Below are 25315 nucleotides of genomic sequence, written 5' to 3' on the forward strand. Positions count from 1 at the left end.
TTCGGATTCTGTGTCTCCCTCTCTCTGACCCCTCCCCCGTTCATGCTCTGTCTCTCTCTGTCTCAAAAATAAATAAAAAAAACGTTAAAAAAAATTTTTTTAATATTCTTTTCAGAGTTAATACTTTCTTATACATAGGTCCTGTACATATTTTGTTGGATTTACATGTAAGGTATTCTTTTTCCACATTTGTAAATGGTATTGTACTTTAAATTCCACTTTGCACATGTTATTTGCTAGTTATATTGAAATACAACTGATTTTTGTATGTTTATCTCATACCCTGCTATCTTGCTAAGCTCACTTACTAGTTCTACAGGGTTTTTTGGGGGGTTGTTTTTTTCTTTTTTTAGATGCCTGAGGACTGTTCTACATTAAAAAAAAATCATGTTACCTAAATGGGGGTGGGGGTAATTTTATTTCTTCCTTTAATTGGAATGCATTTTATTTCCTCTTCTTGCCTTATTGTGCTGGCTAGGACTCCCAGGACTATAATGAGTAGGAGTGGTGAGAGCAGACAGACATCTTTGCTTAGAAACAACCTTCACATTCTAGGGGCACCTGGGTGGTTCAGTTGGTTAAGCATCCAACTCTTGGTTTTGGCTCAGATCATGATCTCATAGTTTCATGAGTTTGAGCTCTGCATCGCGCTCTGCCCTGGCAGCACGGAGCTTGCTTGGGGTTCTATCTCCCTTTCTCTATTCCTCCCCCACTTGCACTGTCTCTTTCTCTTTAAATAAATAAATGAACTTTAAAAAAAAAAATGTTGGGGCACCTGGATGGCTCACTCAGTTAAGCATCCAACTCGGTTTCAGCTCAGATTATGATCTCACGGTTCAAGACTTCGAGCCCTGCATTGGGCTCTGTGCTAACAGTGCCTGGAGCCTGCTTAGGATTCTCTGTCTCCCTCTTTCTCTGCCTCTCCCCCACTCGCCCTCTCTCTCAAAAATATTATTATATTATAAAGTACCATGTTAGCTGTAGGTTTTTTAAATATGTTCTTTACTAATTTGAGAAAATTACCCCTATTCCCAGTTTTGAGTTGTTTTTTTTTCTTTTTTAATCATGAGTAAATACTGAATTTTGTCAAGTGCTTTTTCTGAGTCAATTGATGTGATGGTGTGAATTTTCTTCTTTTGACTATCAATATGGTAGATAACTCTGATTTTTAAATACTGACCAGTTCTGAATCCCTGAAATGAACTCGACTTGGTCATGGCATATAATCCTTTTTACATATTGCTTAATTCTATCTGCTAATATTTTGGTAAGGATTTTCTTATCTTTAGGAATTAAGGGTACTGGCTTGGTCAATTTTAACTGTCTTTGGTTTAGTATCAAGATAAAAGTAACTTCACAAAACAAATTGGGAAGGGTCCCCTTCGTTTCTAGTTTTTAGAAGAAGACTGTGTACTTGGTGCTCACTGTTCTAAAATGTTTGACACAAGGCTCCAGTGAAACCATCCCAACTTGGGAGACTCAATTTTTGAGAAATTTTTAATTATGAATTTAATACCTTAACAATTATGGGGCTATTCACATTATCTAATTCATACTGGAAAAATTATTGTGCTTTTGAAGAATTGATTCATATAAATTATCCAATTTATGTGTGCAGAGTTATTTGTTGTAGTCCCTTATTATCCTCTTGATATCTGCATGATCGGTAGTGATATTCATTTCATTCCTAATACTGTAAATTTTTGCCTCCCCCCCTTACTACAGGTGTGTCAACTGTATTGATCTTTCCAAAGAACTAGCTCTGCGTTTCACTGATTTTTTTGTTTTTGTTTTCAATGTCACTGATTCTGCTCTTTTCTTTATTATGCCCTTCCTTCTGCTCACTTTGGGTTCCTTTTGCTCTTCTTTTTTCAGGTTAGCTGGAAGCTTATTGATTTGAAACGTCTCCCCTTTTTTACTAATATAACCATTTTAATAAAGGTGAGCGTTTAATGCTGTAAGTTTCCCTCTCAGTACTGCTTCAGCTGTGTCTCAAAATTTGATATATTTTCATTTTCATTCATTTCAAAGTTTTTGTGGTTGTTTTTATTAATTTCCCTTAAGTCCTCTTCTTTGACTCATATTATTTAAATGTTTTGTGTATTTTTCTTTTTTGTTAGTATTTTTTATTTTTTTAAGCTTATTTATTTAGAAAGAGCAAGGGAGAGCGAGAGTGTGCATGCACGGGAGGGACAGAGAGAGGGGGAGGGAGAGAATCCCAAGCAGGCTCCATGCTATTAGCACAAGCTTGACATGGAACCATGAAATCATGACCTGAGCCAAAATCAAGAGTCAACGTTTATGACTGAGGCACCCAGGCGCTCCACATTGTGTATTTTTCAAACGTTTGGTGGCTTACCAGTTATCTTTTTGTTATTGATTTCCAACTTGATTCTGCCATTGTTGAAAAACACACAATGATTTTAATTTTTTCTTTTTTTTTTTTTTTAGCTTTTAAAAAAGATGTTTATTATTAACAGAGGGGGCGGGGGAGAATATGAATGTGAAGCAGGCTCCAGGCTCTGAGCTGTCAGCACAGAGCCTGATGCGGGGTTTGTCAATGGTGTTGTTGAGCTCTTTATTTGCGAATTTTCTGTCTAGAGGTTCTACCTATTATTGACAGAGGGGCATTAAAGTCTCCAACTATAAGTGTAGACTTGTCAATTTCTCCTTTCATTTTGGACAACACTCTCATATATTTTTCAGCTCTGTTATTTGGTAAATACACATTTAGGATTGTGGTCTTCTTGATGAACTAACCCTTTTATCACTATATAATAATACCCCTATTTCTAGTAATTTTCTTTGCTCTCAAGTCTGCTTTATTTGATATTAATATACCTATTTCTCTCAATATTTATATAACATTTTTCCATATTTTTACATTTCAGCCTGTCTATACTAATAGATTTGAAGGGAGTTTTTTGTAGCAAGCATACAATTGGGTCATGTTTTTAAATCTGGTATGTGAATCTCTACCCTTTAATTGGTATATAAATGGTCTAACTAAGCCTGCTATTTTAGTTTTGTTTTGTTTCTCCTGCTTTACTGTGAATTACCTGTATGTGTTTTTTTAATTCTATTTTCATTCATCTAGTTTTTTGGAGTGTTTCAGTGGTTGCTCTAGGTGTATTATATACACATAACTTATTCTACTGGTGTCATCATTTTATCAGTGCAAGTAAAGTACAGAAACCTTTACATCTTTTTACCCTCTCCCATTTATTATATAACTGTTTTAAATATTTCTTCTACATACATTTAGAACCACATCAAATAATTTATAGTTTTGGCTCAACCATCGAACATAATTTAGGAAACGCAGGAGAAGTGAAGTCTATTGTATTTACCCAGATTTTTAGCTTACCATGTTCTTTCTTAATTCCTAACATTCCTAGACGCCTTCCTTTTATTATTTCCTTTCTGTTTAGAGCATTTTCTTTAGCCATTTTTTAAGGTAGGTCTACTGGTGGCAAATTCCCTTAGTGTTCCCTCATCCAAGATCTTGATTTCCCCTTCATTCCTAAAGAATATTTTCAGTGGTTGTAAGATTCTAGTTGACAGTGCTTTTCTTTCAACACTTAAAAACATGTGCCACTTTCTTCTGGTCTCCATAACTTTTGATGACAAATTTGCTTATGAGAAATCAGGGCGCTTGTACCCTGTAAGAAAAGGTAACTTTCTCATTGCTGCTTTCAAGGTATTTGTCTTTAGTTTCCAGAAGTTTGACTATAATTGGACTTGATGTAGAGTGATTCTGATTTATCCTGTTGGGAGTTTGCTTAGCTCTTCAGATCTATAGCTTTATGCCTTTTGCCAAATTTGGGAAATTTTCAGCCATTATTTCTTCAAGTATTTTTCCAGCCCTATCTTCTTTATCCTCTCCTTCCAGGACTCCAATGACATAAATCTTTGATCTTTTATTATAGTCCCATAGGTCGTGAGGACCTTTTTAAAAATGTTCTCCAGTCTTTTCTCTCTGCTGTTTAGACTGGGCAATTTCTGTTGTTCTATCTTCAAGTTCACTGAATCTTTCTGCTGTCTCTTCCATTCTGCTATTGAGCCTATTCATCAAGTTTTTCACTTTGGTATTACATTTTTTCAGTTCTAAATTCCCCTTTCACTTTTCTTTATATCTGTGATTTCTTCCCTGAGATTTCCTATTTTCCTCATTTGTTTCAAAAAGTTTGGGATCTCCCACTGAAGTATTTCTATAACTATTTAAAAATATTTGTCATATAATTCTAACATCTGTCATTTTGCTGTTTTTATCTATTGATTGTCTCTACTTTCATTCAAAGTAAGATTCTTCTGGTTCTTGTATATAGAGTGATTTTTTTTTTTTTAATGAAACCCAAACATTTTGGGTTTTATGAGATTCTAAACCCTATTTGAATTTTCTGGTTTACTGGCTTCCTTTGACACTGCTCCAGTGAAAGAAAAGGTTTCTGCTTCATTACTGCCAGGTGGAAGAAGTCCAAGTTTCCCACATGGCCTCTGCTGACACCTGAGGTGGGAAGGGGCTCTTCATTACTGCTGGGCAAGGGTTGGGATTCTGACTGCTCAGTCGGCCTCTGCTGATAACACTCTGGCTGTGAGGGGAAGGCATGTCTCATTACATCTCCCCTGATAGCCTCTACTGACACCATTGGTGGGAAGGGGCTACTCTCTTTACTGTTCAAAAATGGCAAAAATCCTGACTCTTCACTAGGTCTCTTCTGACATCATTCCAGTAGGGACAGAAAGAAGCACCTCTTTACTACGAGGTAGGAGTGAAGGCTAGGCTCCCCGTGTGTCTCTAATGACAGTGAACCAGGGGAACAAGAGAACAGTAGTGGGAAGGTTTGTTACTGCCCGGCAGGGATAAAACTCCTGCCTACCTACTCAGCCTTCTCTGAAAACTACCCAGGCAGGGGGCTAGAAAGCCTAGTTACAACTTCATGAGAACAGATGTCTGGGCTCCCTACTTAGCCTCGGCTGGCATGAGTTAAGATGGGGGCCACAGTCTTTCTGTGGTGTTTGGCTACAGCAGAATGGTTATTGCCTAAAAGTTTTCTGCCTTGCTAGGCTGTCCCTTTCCTGGTCTTTTGGCTGGAGACAGCAGGCTTTTCAATCTGTGCCTGTTCATTTCCAGGTTGCCAGCTTCTTCAGTTCCAAGTTTGGACTATATTAGGCGAAAAGAAAACCCAGGGAACTCACCCCATGTCATTCCTTGAGTCCTGAGGTCCCTAGTCTTTATGCCTTTTCTCCACCTTTCAGAGTCTTCTTATGTTTTATTTTATATATAATGTTCAAGACTTTCAGTTGTTTTAGCAGGAGGAATAGGGCAATGTACATCTACTCCATCTTCCTGAAAGCAGAAGTCCCCACTTTTTAAACTGGTTCCCACTATGTCCAACCACACAAATTCCTAGAAAAATGAGGGTAGAGTCTGTGGAAGAGATTTTTCTTTATGTGATGCTTACATATTTGGACAAATATGGACCACTCCACCATCCAAATGAGTTATGTGGCTAAGCCAGATATTTAAGAATGTCCAAATCATCTGTTAATTCAGGGTAGAACCTATGGTATAAATTTGTGCATACTAAACACTTGAAATGCTTATGATTCCATAAGTACTTATGAATTAAATAATGTTGCATTAAAAACTTTAAAACAATCATTAAACTATGTTTACTTATGGAACAGAAGTCTTTCACACAATCTGATCTTTCCAAAGACACTTATAAACCCAATTTCAGACTTCTGAATACATTTTGTGATAATAAAGATATTTAAATGTACTTACCTAATAATAGAATAAAAGTATATAAATAGAAAACGGGTCTAAAACAATGCCTACACAGAGTAGGCAACTCAATAAATATGTTACATGACAAAAGATATACATAAAAATATAGTGTCGAAAATTTACCATTAAATAGACAAGCTTCTCCCTAGTTAATGTCAAACCTATGAGGCTATACCATTTTTGCTTAATTTGTGAAATATGCTGTCAGTAAAAATTAATACTTCCAATTTTTATCTATTATTAGCATGTATTTAGGACTATCTCATTATAATAATATATTCTCAAATGTGCTTAGCAATAAGCAGATGCAAGTTTCTTTGATTATGAAATTTAGAGAGATTTGTTTAGACTGCTCTAATCAATGAAAAGAAAAGGTTCTAGTTATCTCACAAATCATTAAAAAAAATTTTTAAAGGGTAAAAAAAGGAATTTTTGTTAAAATGGTAACAAATGTCCCACAGTAAAAAAAATTACAGTTAAGTAAATTTCTCTACTACAGGAAACCTCAGGGCATTTAAAATAAAATATGTACTGTTAACTTCTCAAAGAGGATTACAGTTATACCATTTCCCAAATTTAATCAAAGAGGCCTCCTAAACTTCTATTAAATCCTGTTGGAGATGGAGTGTTAAAAAGAACTCAATCTGAGAGATAAGAGAATGGCAAAAGAACCATGAAACACTGATTCCCACTTGGCCAGGCAAAATGAAGACCAGCAATTTAATAAATACCACAGCTATAATGACTAAAATGCAATTCAATAAAGAAAATATCATTAAAAGCTATTTTAAAAACTGCAGGCGATTCTTAGCACTCATTTAAAAAGTAGTCTGCTATCAATCATGCTGAAAGATGACCATAAAAATTTATTATAAATGTCATAATGATAAATTAGCTAAGTGCTAATTCCATTCCTATTTTAATCCGAATATTACTCTCAAGTTAAATTTGTTTGAACACAGAGATAAAACAACTCTAGAAACTGGATGTTTCAGATGAAGGTTTAAAAAAAAACTTTAATTTTTAATAGAACCTCACACTTAATTGTCTGAGATTAAGCATCAGGTGTTAACCTCACGGTATACACGTATCTATTATATTGTGGCTCATTGAAAAGAGTATACAGTAAACAGAACACAGAATTATCAATGTACGTGTAAGTATATACATGTGTTTATGTGTGTGCATATATCCAAGAAAGAGTCCGTTAATAAAAGTAAGAAAATAAATTTTGAGTTCAAGTCAAATTAAGCCAAATATTAAATAGTCTGAACGAAATTTAACTAGATTTTTTACAATCCACATTTATACCTAATTCTTTTTGAAAACACATAGAACTAACAAAATACACAATGGCAAGCAGTGATATAAAACTAATTTTAGATGGCTGTGTGATGCTTTCTGTGGCTTCAAAAGTGTAGGTTATAGGTTTTGAATTCAGAAAATAATGGGAATTTACTTACCTCTAACTAAAGTTCTCTGAAGGTAGTATCCTCCTTAGAACCCCTATCTTGGGTAGTTCACCTGCTATAATTTCCCTAAAGAGATTCCAGCAAAATCTAGCAAGTTTTAAGTTCCCTTCTGCAAGCCCTATTAGCGCATGCATGTGTGTTATATAAACTTGCTCACATAATTGCTTCATAGCTATAACTTCCAATTCCCACTGAATCAACACCACCACTATCCATGTATCAGTGGAGGATACTACCTTTGGAGAATGTCATTTAGAAATGTGTCTTTTTTCACTTCTCCAGAAGTATCCTCCAAATCACTCCATTGCTATCTCTATCACATACTTAAGAGAGTGGTGGTAGATCAGCAGGTGAAAAAATAATGACAAAAAGATTTAGCTAAGCAATTATACTTGCTGAATACTCAAATATATGCCAATATAACAAAACAAACAGCACCAGCTTCAACATTCAATTAATATGTAAAAAAACTAAACTGAACATTTATGTGAAAAATCTTTCATAAAAAATACTTTCATAACCAAAGCAACGCAGAAAAAATTGTCTTTATCATCTGAGACTACCAAATATTTCCCTAGTATATTCTGCTAAAGTGCCAATATTAAAAACGATTAGGAAATAAGTATTAAAAGACAAGAATTTTTCAATATGACACTTCTACCTTAAACTAAAAAATAAAAATCAAAAATCAGAACAAAACAAAAATGAAAAACAAAACTAGCCACTTACACCAAGGCCAATCTTCTATACCTAGAATGGCAATTTACAAAGGGTACTATTAACAAAATTTCTCAAATCTATTCAGGAAAGGGGCTGAAACACAGTGCAGGAAAGAAGACTTAATCTTACACTATTCAGAAAAGGTCTTCTACTTTGGATTTCCATGGACTGATTCCATAACTTCTTATAATTTCTTGATAGCCATATGAAAGTAGGAGAAAAAAGCAAAGGGAAATAATTGTCCTAGAGGCTAGAGGAACAAATCATACTAGATGCACTATTTTAAAGGATAAAAGTATGGAGTAGCTTTAAAAACACTGATTTTTAGCTACAAACCACCATCAGCTTGATAACAACACAAGTAAGGCCCAAAATAAGATGACTCTGAAAGTCTCCCCTGGCTCCTAATAGATTCAGAATAAATGTTTCTGGACATTGTAATTTTAAAACTCAAACTCCTTTCCATGACTCTCCTTTTGTGTAAGTAAATACAATAAAATACAATAATAAAATTATCAAAAAGCAATTAAGATATAGATAAGAATGAGAAAATCTTAGATAAGCTCCCAAGTGGATTCTCAGTATATAAATAATTAAGCTAATTTTAATCAATCAATTTACATCTGATTCTTCAAATTACTGTGCTTCTACAATGCATGATTTTAAATTAAAGAATAGGGATGTTTCCTTTAAAAAATGTGGCCTCTGTCTATCATAAAAACCAGAGGTTTTTTTCCCAATTTTAAAAAATATATGGAAATAGGCACACAAAACAAAAAGTACTTTCTGATACAAAAAAATGGTCACAAAACAGCGTTTATAAAATAGACTATTTATAGGGGAAAAGGATAAAGTGAGATAATCTAGTCATCTATCAGAAAGAATAAAATACTAAACCATGAGGCCATACATTTGCATTCACTTTCCTTTTTATACATGCACTATTAGGACTCACTGAAGGGTCAAAAATCTTCTAGATCTTGCTAGTTTAAGAGCAGGAATTACTAACAACCCAAGAAGGTGTATCTAGGATGATACTTACCTCACAATAGATTATACCACTGTGCTATTATGTATTCTGTGTATGGATACACAAGCAGTCAGCTGAAAGGTACACACCACACTAGCAAATGCTTGACTGGACCCATAAGGCCGGATGACCAATGGAATATCAAGATATGTGTCGATTCTCCAGCCCTCATAACCACATTCCAGACATCTCACGTAGTCCTTCAGCTTGCCTTGATATAGTTCATTTATAAGATCAGCCTAAAAATAAAAACATTAAAAAGTATTCCTTAAAATTCATTTTTAAAATACACAAAAACACAATAATACCTGCTTTTAAAAATAAATTTCGAAGGATATTCATTCTTTATTGCTGAAGTTGTGGAGAGCTTTAAGATTTATCTAAAAGTCTAGGGGCGCCTGGGTGGCTCAGTCGGTTAAGAAGTCCGACTTCAGCTCAGGTCATGATCTCGCAGTCTGTGAGTTCAATCCCCGAATCGGGCTCTGTACTGACAGCTCAGAGCCTGGAGCCTGCTTCAGATTCTGTGTCTCCCTCTCGCTGCGCCTCCCCCATTCTCTCTCTCTTAAAAATAAATAAACATTAAAGAAATTTTTAAAAAATTTATCTACAAGTCTATAAAAAATGAAGTTTTGACACAAGTCAACTAAAAATCAATAAAAATAGATTAACACTAATTTAAGAATCAATGCACAAAAATTGACTAGTTCACTTCTCTTATCACTAAAAACTCCACTACTAAAATATGTTTTGTTGAAATCAGTTACCAATTTATCATACTATTAAGCCTCATATTATCTTTTCATTAGGATGAGAATACATCTATCATTTTAGGCATGTTAATACTTACATAGCTAAATAACCAGCTATTTTTACGGCTTTATACCTGCATGCCACCACTCTCACAAGAATATATTCTGATTTCTAAACTCGTATCTTCCAGCTCAAGGTGCAAATAAAACTTTAACTTTCAATACTAAACATAAAACAATTCTGAGGGGAAACATTATACTGCAATCTTTGTAATGTATAGAAGTTAAAAAAAAAATCTTCAACTCCATCTCCGTCAAAATATCCTCATTTAAAAGAATGGATCTCTCACTAAATCCCCAAATTTAGCCAAATGGGGTTCTTCTGGCCCAAAAAAAGGCAGTTAGTTAACTCGCTAAGTAAGGACCCTCCATGTGAATGTCTTGCTTCAAAATTCTTATACCAAAATTTGGGAACGCCGCAGGATTGCCTCAGCTGATCTTAATGGAATTGTTGACCCACAGAGAGACACAATAAGGGGAAGAATAACTTCAGACCTATGAAGAAGAAACTGCCCCTAATACCACTTACATAAAGTTACTAAAATACAATAGGACTATGTAGAGAAACTAGATCACTATGTAAACTTAAAATTTTTTCAATATCTCTTAAGAATAGAAAAGAAAGTGTATTAGTCTACCTCTTCCATAAATTTATCTCTCTTCAAATATCTAGGACTTACATTAGCATTAAATTAGGACCCAACATCATTGCCTATACTAATACCATTTATATAATGAAGCCTTCTTCATTCATGTGCCCCAGTCATATTTGATTCTGTTTTCTACATCAGGGAGGGCATTTCTAAATGGTTCAAACCAGTGTTTTTCAATCAGTTTTGGTAACAACCCACACACAGTAAGAGAATAATTTACATCACAATCGAGTACATCTAAGTGTAACAAAATTTGCACAAAATAATATTTATTGTTACTTTAGTGATGTTCTCTTATATTTGTCTATACTATTCCATTTTTTTAACTGTTGATGTTTATTAACTAAAATTATTTCATAACACACAAAAGGATCACAACTTCCAGTTTGAAAAACTCTGGCCCAAACCATCATAATAATTCTAATCAGAGGGCAGACCCTCCGGGCTATCTTCCAGATTAGTATCCCTTTTTTATCCCTGTGATCTCCAGTCATTAGAGCCAGTATAAACCTTCTTCCTTACTGAGTTTTGAGCCCCACCCACCCAGTTCAACCTAACTCTTCATGTCACAGTGATATATCTAATGCTCTCCCCACCTCTAACATGTTCTTTTTCCATTGGAAGAAAAATAGAGTCACAGATTAACAGGAATCCTAAATGTCAAAGCATAACTCTTTGGTCAAATGAAGGTAATAATCAATATACTTAATCTGCTATAGATTATATAGTTTACTTAGTAAATATCTGAAAATACTGTTCAAAAATCATCCCCAACACACACACACACACACACACACACACACACACACACACACACACGAATTACACAGTTTTTAGTTAAAAAGAGATCATCTAGATCACAAAACCCAACTTCCTTATTTTAAAGAGGAGGAAACTGAGGTCTAAGGTGGTTTAATGAGGATCTGTATGACTCAGTTAATGTCCAAGTGAGAACCTAGTACTTTCAATTCCCCATTCAGTACTTTAACAACTGGACTATTCCCAAAGTTTTAAAACATTTCAATAGAATAAAAGTCACTTATGAATGATTTATTATAAGACATTCCCCTCAACCCAAGATGAATTACCTGCTCTGTTTGTTTCCATTTCTGTTCCAAAGCATCAAACATGACTCTGCACAGTTCTTGTACATCATGCTGCTGCCAAGCTATTTTAAGATAAAATTTAATTAAAAACAGCAACACATTTAGCATAACAAAACATCAATATTCTGTTTAAAAGCAAACTGTCAAGAACATGGAAAAGTCTACACAAAATAATTCTAAATTAAACAAAGAACACAAACTATACATTATAGTGATGAAAAAGTAATCACAAGGAAAAGAATCAAGAGATCTTAGTATTTTATAAGTAACACATGCTTTATGGTGCTATGATATTTGCTATTTTTGTTATGTTTTACTGTAGAGTTAAGAAATATATTAAGAAAAATCTAGGACAATAAACTTTAAAAGTTTTCATTTAAGTACATAAAAGTAAAATTTAACCAAACTTACTTTACAAGAAAATTTTAATTGTTCAAAAATTTACCCTGAGAACTTAAATTTTAAAAACAAGTTATTTCTAAGTCCCAGCAAAAAGCAATGAAAAGGTTTATGGTAAAGTTAATTAACTGTTAATACATATTATTTATAATACTGTCTCCCAGAATTCCTTTGAATACTAGAAACACTTATCATTACAAGAGAATTAGTACCCTCACTACTATCCCATCCAAAGCTCCTTGTAACGTCTGTGGTTTCAATTGCTCTCTTTTTGCTGGTTTGTAACAAAACAAAAAGCCTCTGAAGTTGATATGGGATACTTGTCACTGGATCTTCTTCAGATTCTTCAAATTCCCATCTATTGAAATAAAATATTTGAAAATTAGTTATAAAATATTTTTATATTCTTAAAACATCATTAATGTTAACATCATATAATGCAAGACCTTTGAATATTAACTGAAGCTATTATTATCCAACAAAATAGTAGCCTTTCTCTAATTCATAAATTCAGAAGAAATTTAGACTTGAACAAAAAAAAGGCCTAAGAAAGCAACACAAATGAAAGGCAAAGCTCATCTAAAAGTAACCACAGAACTTGAATCTGATCAAGACTCTTGTCCTTATTATTAATTCATACAGGGAACAGAACAATATTAAATGACACTATGGCGTTCAACTAGCAAAATCCAAACTGTGGAAAAGTACAGGAAAAATGACATCAGTTTTCAATATATATCTTTTCAAAAATTAACTGTAAGGAGAAAAAAATATGGAAGGGGATTAAAATAGATTAAGACTCATAACAGTTTTACTGTACGACTCTTGTTTGGATCCCGATTTGAACAGATTGTTTAAAAAAAATTATGAGGCAATCAGGAAAACCTCTGCACTGACCCGAGAGATAATTTACAGATGATGTGATGGGGGTGTGCTTCCAAATAATCAGAATGGAGAGTTTTCCATAAAAAAGACTGGTCATGAGTTGATAAAATCCAAAGCTGGGTGATGGGTACAGAGGGATTCATTACAATGTCCATTTCCACAAGTAAACTTAGATGATGAGCTTACATATGAATGTAAATATAGTGCTGTCTGAGCAACACAATCAATATTAAAAGTTCTAAGAATACTTTAAATATATATCTGCAATAATTTCAAGGATACTGTATAAGAATAGCACAAAAAAAGGAAAAATCAGTTAATTTGTACTTTGAAATGTCTTAAAAAATAAGTTATATATACCTTAAAGAAAATATACAAAACAAGGGCATAGTAAATGTATTATTAGATACTCACAAAAATAATTGTCTGACTTTTAGAGTTTATCTAAATATGGAATTTCTTTCAGAGAGCATTTTAAAATACCTAGTGTATATACTGTCTTTTATAAACATACACACACAGACACACACATACACACACACACACACCCAACATTATATTTTAATTAGAAACAAAGTTTGTAAGTTTAAAAAGATATCTTTGTTTCTTAAACTGAGAAGTGAAAAGAAAGGAGAATATGGTTTACATATTCGGATTATCTCAAAAAGCAGACAACAATTCTTTATAAACATGTTAAAGCTAGGGGAACCTGGGTGACTCAGTCTGTTAAGCGCCCAACTCTTGATTTCGGCTCAGGACATGATCTCAACAGTTCGTGGGATTGAGCCCCAAGTCAGGCTCTGCACTGACAGCTGCTTGGGATTCTTTCTCTCCTTCTCTCTCTGCCCCTCCCCTGCTTGGTCTCACTCTCTCTCAAAATCAATAAGTAAATAAACTTAAAAAAAAATAAAGATGTTAAAGCTATAAGTGAGGGAAGCTTAAATAAAGTAAGCTTATCCCAAATGTAAATCTTATTAATTTTATCCTTTGCTAGTCTACATTTCTGGTTCTCTCTCTGCACAAATTTTTCATATGCCAGTCTCTCAAAAGATCTTTTTCTTAAATACTATTCAAGGTGTGTCTTTATGAAGTGAGAAATGCCCCAAACTTTACAAATAAGTGTAAGAAGGTAAATTAGATTTTATTAGTTAAAACCTATACTTTCATTCTTAAATCAATTTTATTTATAAAATCTTTTTGAATACTCACTTATATAATGCATTCCTAAATTCAGGAGTCATAAAAAGTGTCTGCAAGAGGCTGTTCAAGTAGCAAGTCATTGCTTGGTTTACTAATCCCACATATCCTTTAAAAAGAAAACACAAATACACATAAATCAGCATTTACATTAAAAATAACAAAAAGAAAGCTTAATAAGAATTGAATGCACAGTGAAAACTGAGAGACTACGGTTACTAAATTGGAAATTATTTTAATTTTTCAATAGCACCTAAGAAAGACTTTTTTTCTAAAATGTGCTCTATGTAAAAACCTTGCTTCGCAGAACAAGTGAGGATATCTTGTTTAATGTCCAGAGATATGCATGGGTATTATCTAGCATTTAATAAAATTTAAAGAGGAATACTTCAATATAGGTATGTTTAACTGACATAAAAATAACCTTTGTTCCCCAAATTTACTTTAATGATCACACACCCAAAATAGGAAAACTGAACTGAACCAGCTATCTCTTGCTATCAGGCCCTATAAACCAATTCATGCCAAGAATTAATAACATAGGAGATAAATTCATTATATAAAAACTTGGAGTGACTTCCTCTATTTTAACAAGTCCATGAAGTATGAGATTCTATACATCAGCACACTCTGCAAGAGTAACTATAAAGTAAAAAGAGAAGTCAAAAGTAGGGAAGAATAGAGAGAGGGAGGGGGGAAGGGAGGAGGGAAAAAAGGAGAAGCATATAGGAACTTAAAATTGAAGTGAATGATTAGAATTATTCAGCTTTATAAATCTGATTGGACATGGCTACCACTGTTGAGAACATTTTTGGAATGTCTCTTTTGAAGTAGACTTCAAGCCCAGTTTATGAGATACACATACACAAAAAAATCAGTCTCATCATTTTAGTTTACCTCATTATGTGAAGAGAATGTGGTAAACACTTTGCTTAATAATTAAGCTTACTCACTCCCACTTAATACTAAATGACTTGGGTGTTTCAAAACAACAAAAAACCTTCAATCTTTTCTCAGTAGATGCTGAAGGTGTTCACTGAAGCCTTTTAAAACACTTTTTCAGCTTCCCAATTATCAAAATGTCTTGAGAAATGGTAGGCTTTGTGGATAACTATATTGCCAAAAATGATGAAAGGACAAACAAATATGCATGCTAAGCCTTGGTCAATTGTGGAAAAGAGGAACAGACTCCACATTATCTGCATGGTTCTAAGAAGATATCGAGTAGCTACTCTGGACTACGGTTCAAGTTTTGATTTCTAATGCCTTTCATATTTAAGAATACTGTGTTTATATATTCTATTCTACATTGTTATAGAATTATAAACTGCTTCAATTCCTAACCACCCCCCACCTGAGCTGTTCTCATAGCAGTCTGTCTTTAATCCATATCAGAGGCTTCAGCTCACTGTCCAGTAATGACCTATTTGCTTGTATGTCTTCCCCATCAGACTGTGAAGGGAGGGATCAAATCTGAATTATCTCTTTATCCTACTACTTAACACAGAAGCAGGTGAACTTAAGGGGAAAGTGCATATGACTTACAAATAACACAAGTCTATAGGATATGTAGCCTGATTATTCATAATGAAGCATTATTTCATTCTCAGTTATTATAAACAGATTCTTCCCCACAAACAACAGTGCTTTGGCCATGAGACCAGGTTGTTCTACTTTTCCCGGCTGAGGCTGCCTGGAATTTCCCTTCTTTTCCATCTCCTTCCCCCAATCCCTCAACAGTGAAGATGACTACTACTACAGTCCTTTGTGTACCTATAGACCAATCATGTATCATTTATATGTGACCTTGTTTCCCTTCCCTGGGCTTAAAAAAGGGGTGGTAGGAGAAGAGGGTTTAAAGGAAGGAGTAACAGCACTTAATTATTGCCATTACTCTTTATTTTGTCATTAGCAATAAAAATCATATAGAAAAACCTATGGTCCTTTGTACCTCATTTAGCACGATATTTTGCAAAGAATGCAGTGTCTCACATAAAGGCACTATTTTCCAAAACTATGAAGATTTCAGTGATACTAATAAAAGTGCTACTGAATAACAGAAATCTTGTCATTAAGCACTGTCTAAATCAACAAACTTAAATGACAACTGTTACCATGTGGGTCCTATATCTGAAATAGCTGTGAATCAATACTGTAAGTGTGAGCTAGTAAGGGAAAAGATGAAAACATGCCATTCTGTGAGGGGCACATGCAGAAAAAAATCCTGAACAGAACCGGCAGGTAACAAGGTAGGCATCAAATAGGCCAAATGAAGTAGGATGTAACAGGCCAACTCCTGGAGCTGATAAAATAAAAGAATTCTTAAAGAAGCCAGCCAAGGACAGTTATCATGGATTCAGATAATGGAAGCACCCTAGTTACAAAGTTTCTAATCATCTGCAAGTCCTCATTAGCCTTCAATCCACTCCTTGCCCCTTAATGTTCATACACACAATACCCCATCCCTGTCCACCCCTACCACCTCCTGTCAAAAACAGTGGCTGGCTATGGGAAAGTTGGTAGGGAGGGGAGACAGGAAAGAATACACCAAATCTCCAAACCTCTTGCATTATGGAGAAATGTGTTCCTAGAGTCCTGAGTCAAAATCATGACAGCATCTTCCAATAAAAACATTTGGTACGTGGTACCAAGATTTACAATAATTTAAGGAAAATGAAATTTCAATAACAAAATTATTTTTGAACAACTCCTTTAGATGCTTATAGACTATTTTAATTCAGAAAGGCAGTACCCCTAGAACACTAGAGGGAAAATGTAAAGGTAGGGAAAAGGAAGGGAGTAGAGGTGTGTGAGAAACAATAATTGGAAATGAAGGCTACCATTACATGACAATGTAGATCAAAGGCCTCTAAAATTTTTTAAATTAAATTTCAACATAGTAATTCAATTTCTGAGAATTTACCCAAAGGGAATAATCAGAGATAAAAATAAAAACTTATGTACAAGAATGTTCATCATAACATCAGTAATAATTAGCTTAAATATCTAAACTATACAATGGAATACTGTTTTTAAATGCTTATCATATAGTATTAAGGAAAAAATACATACAAATCAAAAAATGCTCATAACCTGATACCCCCATTTGCAACAGAAATAAGCAAAATCACTATAAGTAGTTTCTGCTAGTAGTACTGTGATTTTCACTTTCTTCATTTTAAAGTAGGACAATGAACATGTATTACACTTGCACAATCAAAGAAAGAACTTTTTTTTTAACGTGTAAGTTACTCTCTAGGAATTTATGGGCATCATAGAGCCATAGAATATATAGCACAAGGCAGGAGTTCTGTAAATACTCCTATTAAAGGACTAAGTTGGTTGTGAGAATACAAAGCAAATATTCCAAGAATCCTAATTTGTTAAATCTGGAACTTTCTCAAAGTATTCCAACTATCTCAGAATAATCTAGGGTGCTTATTTAAAACAAAATGCAATTTATCCAACCAGTATTCTGGGGAGTAATGCCCTGGAACCTACATTTTTAACAAGTATCCCCAAATGATTTTTAAAGAAATAAAAATCTGAAAATCACTACTCTAGACAGTGTAATGATAAACAGCTTTATTACCTCCAATTATCTGAAACAGAAGATAATTTTGCATTCTTTGATTCCTGGTACATGACTGCGAAAAGTTCTATGGATACAAATGATCCTAAACACCAAATACAACCATCTTTTACTGGTATTTCCAGAAAAAAATACACGATTAAGCCTGTACAAATGATCAGCTATAAGGAAATTATTCTACATTTTAATTACAAAATATAGTAAAATAGAAGATTACAGATCACATTAGAACACAATTTGCAATGTAATGCTATAATTTTATTCTTATACTATGTATTTCATATAATATTTAAAATCATCTCTGTTTTGAAGTTCTTTTTTTTTTTTTTAATTTTATTTATTTTTGAGACAGAGAGAGACAGAGCATGAGCAGGGGGAGGGGCAGAGAGAGAAAGGGAGACACAGAATTGGAAGCAGGCTCCAGGCTCTGAGCTGTCAGCACAGAGCCTGATGTGGGACTCAAACTCACAGACTGTGAGATCATGACCTGAGCTGAAGTCGGACGTTTAACCAACTGAGCCACCCAGACTGTTTTGAAGTTTTGAAGTTTTAAGAGTAAAAGTTCTGAAGTCACACCTAGCATTACCAGCTGTGCAATCAAAGACTTCTTGGAAGCCCAGTTTCCATTTCTTTTAACATAAATAATACTATCTATTGCAAAGGTTTGTTGTAGGATAAAATGTTATGTAAAAGAACCCAGATTATATTTATGCAATTAACCAATCTTATATATACTGAGAAAACTGAAAAAATTCAAAAATCTTTATAATGTTCAGAAAAGAGTTAACAGGAATTTTAAAATTACATGATTAATTTCAAACATACAATTTGATTAAACTACAAGGTGACACAGTAGGTCTAATAAAATAAGCCTAGCCCATCTGCTTCAAAACAGAAGTATCCCTTGGGGCGCCTGGGTGGCTCAGTCGGTTAAGCGGCCGACTTCGGCTCAGGTCATGATCTCTGGGTCCGTGAGTTCGAGCCCCGCGTCAAGCTCTGTGCTGACAGGTCAGAGCCTGGAGCCTGTTTCAGATTCTGTGTCTCCCTCTCTCTCACCCTCCCCTGTTCATGCTCTGTCTCTCTGTCTCAAAAATAAATAAATGTTAAAAAAAATAAAAATAAAAAAAAAAACCAAAAAACAAAAAAAACCAGAAGTATCCCCCTTAGTCTACTCTGATCCAAAACGATATAACGGAAACATTCCTTTCCAAAGAAAGTCAGCTTCAGAATTTAAGATAAAATTCAAAATAGAAAACTATCAAAAAGAAAAGTCTTCCTTCAAAATACAACACTCAATATTTTTTACTTTATTACTAAAGAGTGGCAATAACAATATAGTAAAACCAACATGAAGTTGAGAGTAAAGGAAACCACATATGGCTCTAATTTTATCTATGCTACCTAGTAACCTTGCTTTGGGTCTCAGTTCTCTAACTCATAAAATGAGAGGATTAAGCTTGAGATCTCCAAGATTACTCTGGGTCTAACACAGTATGATTTTATGAAAATACAACCACCCTCACCATAATTAAAAAATCTTACCAGTTTCTGATTTATTCAAGATAGATGAATAGGAGTAGTTTTGGCTGACATAATCACTGGTAGAGCCCACAGAACCTTCTCTTGGAAGTGGACCTATAAATCGGTCATGGACACTATCATCCCCGGCACTGGAATCCTCCTAAAATGCAGCACAACCAATATTTACTGAGTGGCACATGTTGCTCAAACAATGGGGAAAAAAAAACAAAAACCACACTAATTGCTGAGGCAATGAAAAAACATGAGGCCTTACAGTTACCACCAAGACATTCAAAGGAATGTACACCCTCACCATTTCCTACAGGAAGACTCAAAAGACACCCAATGTAAAACATGTTGGAGAGATGCTCTGGTCTCCTTTCAAAGTTCTTACTTTTGTAACTTTCCTAATTCTTTTTCAAATTTTGTTTATGAGAGAAGGATAAAGTTCCACTGTGAACTCTTTTGATGACAAGAGTGTATCATTCATTTTTACATCATCCTTGCCAAGTAGACCTGGCAGATAGGGCATACTTAAAAAGTGTTGGGTAAAATGGATCATTTCCTACTGTCTCCAGTAAGAAACTTCCTATTAATGAGAAAGATGTGAAAAAGGATTCAGGGATATATACTTAGCATAAGCAGTTAAGACGGAGGTGAAGAATAATTACTATGCATTTTAAAACATGAATTCCCAAACTGTGGATCTAGAGCTCCCTAAATTAATAGCTAATTTATATTTCAATGTCATTCAGACAAATCAAAATCTTCTCGAGATATCATAAAAGTAACTGACGGGATAGAGCATATTCTAGTATTGCTTCAGTATGGATGCTCTGTTTAACTACTGTCTACTGTCCAGACAGGTATTCTAATTCACAATAGACTTCTACATGAAAAGCATCAAAGAGAACTTTTCTTGAGTGAAGTTTCATTGAAGAGAAGTGTTCTAAAAAAAAAGTCCATAAACTCTGTGAGCCTTACTTTCCTGAGTCAGTAAAACAACAAGGTAAATCAGACCAGGTTTTCTCAATTTTTTTTAGGAATGCCCCTCAAATTGGGAGTTACTGGATTAGATGACCTCTAAGACCACCGGACCACACAGGAAAGGCAAATACTAAAAGAAAAGAAATAAAGCACATAACTTACAAACTAGCAAACTTCCAAAAAGAAGGGGGGAGAGTGATAGCAAAAACATCAGAGTAGAGAATTCTGTGGGTCTGTCCCTACCCCAAAATACAGAAAAATCTAGGCATAACTGCCAAGGACTTACAGCAACTATGCAAATACTTAACCAACGGAAAGGCCACTGAAACAGAGGAGAAGATCTCTGTGGTATTCTATTTTATCCTAGATCCACCCCAACCCTGTCATGGTGGTAGCCTTGAAGATGGCAACCTCTGTTCCCAGTGCAGCAACGGACTATATACACACACAACAGTGCTTTGGACATCCACTGTTACCCTATTAACATATACACTTATAACAAACCAACATAAAATAGACAAATAATTTATTATATATAAATTACAAATCATATCTCTTCTCCTTCCTTTGGAATCCTGATTCTCAACAGTGAGAGTCCACAAAAAATACGAATATGGGGCTTTCTAAATAGTTTACCAGCAGTATTTGAGGCTGTTCACCATCTTTATCTGTCAAATGCAGAAAGTTCTTCTTTCCTGGCTCAAAATTAGCATCAAGAAGAGACTTGTCACTGGTATGGTCCAGTGGAGCCTATGGGCATAAAATAAAATATCTCAGATTATGAGGAACATTAATTATAATAAAATAAAACAAGTAATATGTAAATGAACACATATCCACAATCCTTGTGCTCAAACACTGTTTTTTAAAGTGAAGATTCTGGTAAATTCTGTTAATCTAGACTTGGAATTAACTCATTTTCTCATATATTAGGGTGGCTAAGCCCAGTGACAGTACATATACTGACAGGTATCCCAGATGTTCACATTTCCCAACATTTAAAAAAACTGGAGAGAAAAAAGGTAAGGCTAAGAAGTAATATTAAGTATTGTGCAAAAAAAATTATAAACATCTGTGTTTCTATGTTCTCTAAAAAGTCTGCAATATAGTATGTAACACATTTTTATGAAGACTCGCTAAAGATAATTTTATATAATAACTGTAAAAACATGTTTTGATATATGAATATGAGAATTCCCAGATAAGCAACACACTAAGCAACCTAACCAAAATAATTATGTAATATACCAACATGGGCACTTTCAGAAAGACTCCTTAAGGAACAACCTGTCCTAGTAAATGATAACCTATTTCAAGTTCACTGCCAGGATCCAGAGGATTCCAGGAGGACAGAAGTGATTACTCTTTTGAAAATTAAACATCTAAGATCTGTAATCTTTACCTAACTCTTTTATCTGATAGGGCAATTTCATTCTGATACACTCTGGTTGGTGGACAACAGATGGAGCTCTGTGTGCTCCAAGTCTACAGTAGGGACTCACCCACACACTAGTCCATTGTTGAGAAAAATAAGAGATGAAATGAACACCCCATTCTTTTTGTTTTAAAACTATTTTGTTATATTAAAAGATGTTTTTAATGTTTCCATGACATGAGGAATGCCTCCTTAGAAAAACTTATTTTATGGAAATGCCTTTCTTAGGAACTTACATTATATAAAAGTATAGGTATTAAGGATAAAAATACAAAACCTACCTATAAAAGATGCTGCCACTTGCTATATGTGTGACTCTGAGCAAGTTACCTCCATTTCCCCATGACTCCGCTTCTTTACCTATAATATGAGGCTGTAATAGCACCTACCTCACAGAGTGGTTGTAAGGACTAAATGAGATTTTCTGTATAGAGCCTCATAACAGAATGATACTAAGCACATAGTAAGTTCAAAATAAGTGTTAAGTACATAAAATAACAAACTTATATGGTCTCTCTTAACAGGCTCACATCTAGAAATCCATGAGCAATATGGGACATAGAAAATCGGAAGCTAAGAGAAGCCACATGGAAGGAGGAAAGGTATGTTTGGGTCCTCTACGTTCTCTGATAAGAGATCAGATAATATAGCTGGAATACACAGGAGGTTTTACCTCAACAAATCTATGTGTATGAGGTGGTGAGTAGCTATGTGGGTTAGGTTTTCACGTAAGTATACATAAGCAGGTGCAAAGAGTATGCTTTCAGAAATGTACAGTAAGCAAACAAAAATACAGAAGTCAAGTACTTGAAGTCAGTCATAGCCACACAGAGAAGAAGGTAATCCTGACATAGAGCTATTTAAACATAGTGTAGGTGCTAATTTAATTTTTTTTTTTTTAATGTTTATTTATTTTTGAGACAGAGACAGAGCACGAGCGGGGAGGGGCAGAGAGACAGGGAGACACAGAATCGGAGGCAGGCTCCAGGCTCTGAGCTGTCAGCACAAAGCCCGATGCGGGGCTCGAACCCACAAACCGTGAGATCATGACCTGAGCCGAAGTCGGATGCTTAACTGACTGAGCCACCCAGGCGCCCCATGTAGGTGCTAATTTAACACACATTTTTAGAGTGCCTAGGGAGACTATCTATGGAAGATGCAAAATTATTACTACGAGGTCCCAGCCACTAAAACATACACATTCTACCACATGGAAAGATACAAATGAATAACAATAAAAAGAAGGCTCTGATAAGTGGTATAGCAGAAGAGGAAGTATAATCAGGGTATAAAGAGAAAGATTACTTATAAGGTGGCATGAGGAAACATCATGTAAGGTTTCTTAAAAGTGAAAGGTACATAAGACTTGGGGAGACACACATGATGGTACAGAACTATCCTTTAAAAAGAGGCAACATTAGAAGTTACGTGGTGATATAACAGAGCATTCAGAGTTTCAGATTAAATATTACTTCTCTTTGTATATCTTGTTGGACTACCAATTTTACTGATCAATTTCAGAGGGAAAAGTTGGTTACTTTAAAACATTAGCTCTATATTTTAAAAATGCAAATAGATTATGGAATAGAAAGCAAAATACCATGGATTTTAAGGGCAAATCAAGCAACATCAAACATCTTTGATTCACCTATGGACCCAATTAAAACTCTGCTCTCTAAATATGACAGAGATAACACATTCAATTTCATTTCCCATCAGAGGTATTTCCCTAGAGAACTTAAGAATAGCAATCACACAGACAGAAAGAGGTGATGTAAGCAAAAACATGGAGATGGAAAAGCATGGAAATTTGTGTTAAGAAAACAAATTAGTTTACAAAGTCTTAAAGGACCCACTGTAGCTTGTTTACAAGCTTGCTTAGCTTAGGGAACCTGAGTTTTAATTGGTGAGCAGTTATACCATTTCCAATATTATTCTGATAGTGCAGATAAGATCCAACTAAAATGGTCTCTCACATGCAAAAGTGATCAATGCCTCCTCTTTGCACTCAGAACAAACTTACAATAGATTACTTCAAACACGTTAGTGTAATTATTTGGCAATACATCTATTTCTACAACAGCACTGTGAGATCTCTGAAGCAAAAGTCACGGTAACACCAAGCTTCTATCAGGTGCCTACCACTGTATATGGCACATAATCTCTGTTAACATGGGTGTATATCCTTCCTTTCCTTTTCCTTTATACATGCATTTTTCTCTTCTTTTCCAAAAATTAGATAAAATACACATGGTCCCATATCCTGTTTTTTTCACTTAAAAAAATGAGTAATATTCCATGCAGTAAATGTTGGAAAATTTTTTATAGTTGACACAATATGATAGTCCTTTTACATGAATGAATTAAAAACTGATGTCATTCTGCAAACTTTAGGACAAGCAAATGTTAAATCCAGAATGAAGGCAAAAGGACGAAGAGGGATCCAATTATTGAGCTGCACATGGGCTCTTAAATTACTTATTACAGTTTTGCTTATGATATTAAAAAAGGTTCAGGATTTAATATACTCATTAATAACAATAACAATAATTACAGTATTATTAGCAGCTTAAGAGAACATGCTTTAAGTCTAGGGCTTTACCATATCAGCAGTATTGATTCCATTTCCCCACACTAAATCAAAGGTTCCATTTATGTAGCCTACTTTGTTGGCCACATCTTCAAAGAGCTTCCTGAGTGGAGTAGAAGCTGGCAAATTTAAAGTGATCCGTTCATTCACTGTCTTTGAATTAGTAGTATCTTGTATTATACATAAAACTCTAGGTTCTTCAGCAGCATTTTCTATCTGAAATTAAAACAAACAAACATTGTTTATCTTTAAAGAAAAACAAAACAATTATAATTAGCCATATTTTCTATGATTAAATGTAAACATATCCCACAAAATATTATTTTCTCTAAGCTAGTATTACTGTTTTGTTATGTCTGAAATCCACTGTAATGGATATGCCAGACATATAAAGCACCTTATGTGTTTGTTTTGGAAAAACTAGGGTATATTTAAGAATCAACAGTCATTCTTGTGGATATTTGCTTTTGCCTTTTTAAGGCTGTAAATCAATGGTCAACAAGGTGTGAAGTCAGTATACTTGAGCAATTTTCATTTGAAAATAATAAAATATGATCCTTAAAAATGTGTCATTAGCACAGTTGAATCTAGCATTTCTGGGTTTCCTGAAGAAACAGAAAGGGAACTGTGTAGAAATAAGTGTGAATTGTCTAAAATTGGAAAATCCCTAACTAGGGGGCACAGGCAACCAGGCATCCTGATCTTTGTGTTACTGTATCTGTACACCAGATGTCCAAAAGCCCCATTTATCAACGTGTTGGGAACTGACAAGCTTATGTAAACAGATCAGCCAGCAGAGGCAGGTAAAGAAAAGCAAGGGGGGAAAATTTTTCAATTACCAATGTAGAAGGAAGTTAGGGTCACAAATTTTTCTTCCTGCTTTTGCATCCAGTACATAACTCAGTAATTATCAAGACAAAAAGTTTTCAAAGGAGACATTCTCCAAGGAGCTCTGCCCTCCCTCTCAAGCTGTTGAAGGACACTGCTTTTCTTTTTCTTTCCACAGGGGTAGTAGGCTGCATCAGATACTTTAATGTAAGAAGTTCTTTCTCTCCTTCTCCTATAATGCCAAACTCAGTGAATGGCACCATCATCTACCTGCTGCTGAAACTAGAGTTCTGAGCA

At 34.5% G+C, this 25315-nt stretch overlaps 1 protein-coding gene across 2 annotated transcripts in view; it reads right to left on the reverse strand.

Annotated features, from left to right (window-relative positions):
* USP47 (ubiquitin specific peptidase 47) overlaps nt 1–25315 on the reverse strand; it is a 108066-nt gene that overhangs the window by 43975 nt on the left and 38776 nt on the right. For both annotated transcript variants that reach the window (XM_015068720.3, XM_015068719.3), the window contains 7 exons: nt 24203–24406; nt 20802–20915; nt 19200–19338; nt 14078–14174; nt 12196–12341; nt 11567–11646; nt 9106–9255 (listed from right to left, as the gene is read on the reverse strand). In XM_015068720.3, coding sequence (XP_014924206.1) covers nt 9106–9255; nt 11567–11646; nt 12196–12341; nt 14078–14174; nt 19200–19338; nt 20802–20915; nt 24203–24406 — 930 coding nt within the window. The remainder of the gene's footprint in view (nt 1–9105; nt 9256–11566; nt 11647–12195; nt 12342–14077; nt 14175–19199; nt 19339–20801; nt 20916–24202; nt 24407–25315) is intronic.

Source organism: Acinonyx jubatus, chromosome D1 (assembly GCF_027475565.1).
Source record: "Acinonyx jubatus isolate Ajub_Pintada_27869175 chromosome D1, VMU_Ajub_asm_v1.0, whole genome shotgun sequence".
NCBI lineage: Eukaryota > Metazoa > Chordata > Mammalia > Carnivora > Felidae > Acinonyx > Acinonyx jubatus.